At 33.4% G+C, this 4,231-nt stretch overlaps 1 protein-coding gene across 1 annotated transcript; it reads left to right on the top strand.

The window, feature by feature from the left end:
- The first annotated feature begins 628 nt into the window (after positions 1–628).
- LOC110713105 (chalcone synthase 3-like) lies at positions 629–3,087 on the top strand. The gene is made up of 2 exons (XM_021891565.1): positions 629–913; positions 1,965–3,087. The coding sequence occupies exons 1-2, from the start codon at positions 724–726 to the stop codon at positions 2,951–2,953; spliced, it is 1,179 nt and encodes a 392-aa protein (XP_021747257.1). The 5' UTR covers positions 629–723; the 3' UTR covers positions 2,954–3,087.
- Positions 3,088–4,231: the final 1,144 nt, after the last annotated feature.

Raw genomic sequence — 4,231 nt, 5'->3', positions numbered from 1 at the left:
AACAGATAACAGTGCTAACTATTAAATGAAAAGAGTGTATTTATAAAGATCAACTAACGATCAACTAATGGGGTGTGCTCTTAAATAATGATGGTTAAAGCTATTATTGAGAAATGCATAGGCTGGGTTGCAAACGATCCGAACTGAACCGAGGTTTATTTAGTCCGAGCTAAGTTTTTAGAAATCTTGTTCAAGCTTGGCTCCTTAAGGATCTAACTAGCTTGTTCGATTCATTTGAGTCATTTTCTGACAAATTAGCCCAATTATAATGTCACTTATCATGTTAAATTTAATTTACATTTAAGCTAATTAGATGGAAAAATAATTTATAAATGATTCAAATGGGAATTTTACTTTTTATTTTATTTTATTTTTTTGGAAACAATTCTAATGGGATTAAAATGACATTAATGACATGAATAGAGATCATACGCATTATAAGTCGCACGTTGCATTATTGATTTATTGGTGAAACTATTTCCATTTAGCGTAGGGATCAACAAATCACAATAAAGACATGCATGATGATTATTGGTGTAATATTTCCATTTAGTGTACGGATCAACTAATCACATTAAAGACATGAAAACCATGGAGGGGATCAAACTAAATCTTAGGTTGTATAAAAATGAACGATTCAGTCAGGGAATACAAACCAAGCTAAGGTAAAACACATTCCTCATCAACAAAGTTCTTTCATAATCAACCCTATTCTAGCTAAAAATGACATCCTTTCATGAAACTCGAGCGGTCGAAAGAACTAATGGCCTGCGCGGCCATCCTGCCACGATCCTCGCCATTGGCACTGCTAACCCTCCAAACGTAATGTATCAATCTGATTATCCAGATTACCATTTCCGGACCACAAACAATGATCATTTGACTGATCTTAAGGCCAAGTTCAAGCGCATATGTATACCCTCTTTGTTTAGTTATTGTCAAGTGCATACTCTCATTACTAACTCCGTTTCATATTAGTTGCAACTTTGGAATATTTTATATCTCACAAATAATACCCTAAAGTTGCAACTAATACGAAACGGAGGCAGTATTATTATTATTATTTCTTCAAAAATATAGTCATTTGGATAAAAACTTACTTGCTAATTTTGTCTAGATATATATACACTCTTTATTAATCTATGTAACTATTAGTATTTAATTATAATTACACATATTAAGTGTATTATAAGATGTGCATTAACATGTATGAAAATTAAAACGTTGCAATTAAAAAAAGAATGATTGAAATATTTGTATGTCTAGAGAACTCAAGAAAGTTCTTTAATAAATTTTTAGAACTCAAGTTAATGTGCTCATGTGATGCACGATTTAAAAGTCATAATATTAATTTTGTAGATAACGTAAAATAAAATTAAGTTAATAAGTATTAGTGCACTCTATTACAATGCATCATTACATTTTAATCTAATTGCAATAATGGCAAATACTGTACAATAGTTATATGTATAGTGAGTTCTCGATTAATATTATAGGCTCGTAAGCATTTCCTAGCATGTGACACCCCAATTGGGTAATGGTATCAAGCAATTATTAGCAAATTATACATGAAATTTCGAGTGAGCACCCATTTATCTTGATGATAAACAAAACTTATTTATCTAATGACAAGATATATAGGAAATCATGAAAATATAATGATTATTCGTTAAAATGAAAATGCAATTCATAGATTTTTTTTATTTTTTATTTTATTTTTTTATGAAATATCTAAGGTATAGTAGTTTGAACTTTGTAATTAATTGTGTATAACAATATAATGCTCCCCATTCCTATTATTTCTTATTATGACATTGTATATAAAAAATAACATGTACCAATCCGTAATAAAATCATTTGATGCAGTTTGGTTTGCGATTTAACAATACTATGTACACCCCCTATTACCTTATTAAAAAGTTTAACATCGTACGTTGTCCTAATCTTGAATTGCACATATGCAGGCGAAAAATCAAAGATAAGGAAACGTCACTTTTACATAACTGAAGAGATCTTAAAAGAAAATCCACATATAAGTGATAATAATGCTTCTTCCGTTAAAACTCGTCAAGCTCTATTAGCCAATGAGATTCCCAAACTTGGGAAAGAGGCAGCTGAGGAAGCCATAAAAGAGTGGGGAAAATCCAAGTCCATGATCACCCATCTTATCTTTGGCACTAACTCGGACTTCGATGTACCCGGGGCCGACTTCTGGCTAGCCAAGCTTCTCGGCCTCCAGCCTACAGTGAAGAGGTTTATACTGCGCCAAGGTGCTTGTCATGCTTGCAGTACAATCCTTCGTATAGCCAAGGACATTGCTGAGAACAATCGTGGTGCCCGTGTACTGGTTATTTGCTCGGAGAGTACTGCCATTAGTTTCCATGCCCCAAGCGAGACCCACCTAGTGTCACTTGCCTTATTTGGAGATGGCGCGGGGGCAATGATCGTGGGTACTGATCCTGAAGAGCCTAGTGAGCGACCCCTCTTTCAGCTTGTTTCGGCGGGGCAGACTACATTGCCAGATTCAGAACATGCTATACAAGCTCGCCTTAGTGAGATTGGGATGACCATTTACTTAAGTCCGGATGTCCCCAAAATCATAGCCAATAACATTGAAACTTCCTTAAATGAATCATTTGATCATATTGGGATTAGTGATTGGAATTCCATTTTTTGGGTCGCTCACCCTGGAGGACCAGCAATATTGGACAAGGTGGAAGCCAAACTCGAACTCGAGACGAGTAAGCTGAGTAGTAGTAGGCACATATTAAGTGAGTACGGGAATATGTGGGGTGCAAGTGTGATATTCGTAATGGATGAGATGAGGAAGAGGTCATTGAAAGAGGGCAAAGCAACTACTGGGGAAGGGTCTGAATGGGGTGTGCTTGTTGCCTTTGGTCCTGGCATTACTATTGAAACTATCGTTCTTCGTAGTATTCCAATTACTTATTAGATAGTTGAATGTTTTCGGATATATGCATTGGGATGCGTAATTTCAACCTTGTTGCAATATTATTGGAACGTAAAAAATCATTTTCAGTTTTTAATTATTTTCAGACACTTTGAGACCGAAGTGTCCTACTATGATACGACCCGTTCTTCTTTTTGACACACCACCTCATCTTTTTAACTTTTTTAATTAGAAATCAAAGTAAAGTAAGAGAGAACAAGATAAGAGTTTATAATATGGGCATTTTCATAGCACATTATGAGTATGAACAAAAAGAGTACTAAGATACTGTAAATATGATATTGTGGTGTGATCCAATAAGAGGACCGTATGACAATATAGACTTAGATAGGGAAAGAGATCAATGTGAAAGCATAATATATTTTGATTCTAGATTATTTGTAGTGAATTAATTATTGAATAAATTCTCAAATTCTTTTTTTAGAATACATTATATGGATTAAAACATGGCGTATTCGTGTCCTTTGTTTTGAGATTGACATTTTCTCGTATCCGTTTTGTACCCATATCTGTGTCCTTGCCTGTTTTTATGCAACCTAGCTACTTTGTGTCTAATGATGGTTTTACGCACTAGAAAAATATAAAGACCAAATTTTAAAAAGTATAAATGAAAATCAAGGAACAAAAAAGATAAACCAAAAGAACATAAACTTTTAAAAAAACATTAAAATAGACAAAAATTAAAATAAAATTAAAACAATAGCGTATACATAGTATATACTATATAGTTTGAACCCAAATGACATACGAAGTATTTAGTGCTTGTTTGGTTGGTAGGGAATAATGGAGAACTCAGATTTCCCAGAAAATGCTTGTATGAGTTGAATAGTTGATGTTTGATTGTCACAAAATTTAGAAAATGGGGGAAATTAAAATTCGCAGGATTTAGAACTTCCCATGGATTATGGGAAATCAATTAACAACTCCCCCCTAAATAAGTCTACATCCTGTGATTATTAGGGGACAAAAAAACATATCTTCTTTGTGCTAAACCATTTCGGCCGTATTTCCTCCTCCATTTTTCTACTCCGTATATTTTCTTTGGTAGGTTATGCAATTTCTATCTCCTTAATTGGATTGCAGATGTGCAAAAGTTAAACTTTTTTTTTTTAGTTGTTGTTACCATTCTCAAATACAATCTTCATCATTTGTGTAGATATTAAATGCAGGCTTGTAGATCAATATAGTCACAGACGAAGTAGATTTTAATTTTGGTAAAAGATGTATTGATGAATATGATGATATTAGTTCATTGATAGT

Source organism: Chenopodium quinoa, unplaced genomic scaffold (assembly GCF_001683475.1).
Source record: "Chenopodium quinoa cultivar QQ74 unplaced genomic scaffold, ASM168347v1, whole genome shotgun sequence".
Classification (NCBI taxonomy): Eukaryota; Viridiplantae; Streptophyta; class Magnoliopsida; order Caryophyllales; family Amaranthaceae; genus Chenopodium; species Chenopodium quinoa.
The sequence above is the reverse complement of the archived record's forward strand: the minus strand, read 5'-3'. Positions and strand labels throughout refer to the sequence as shown.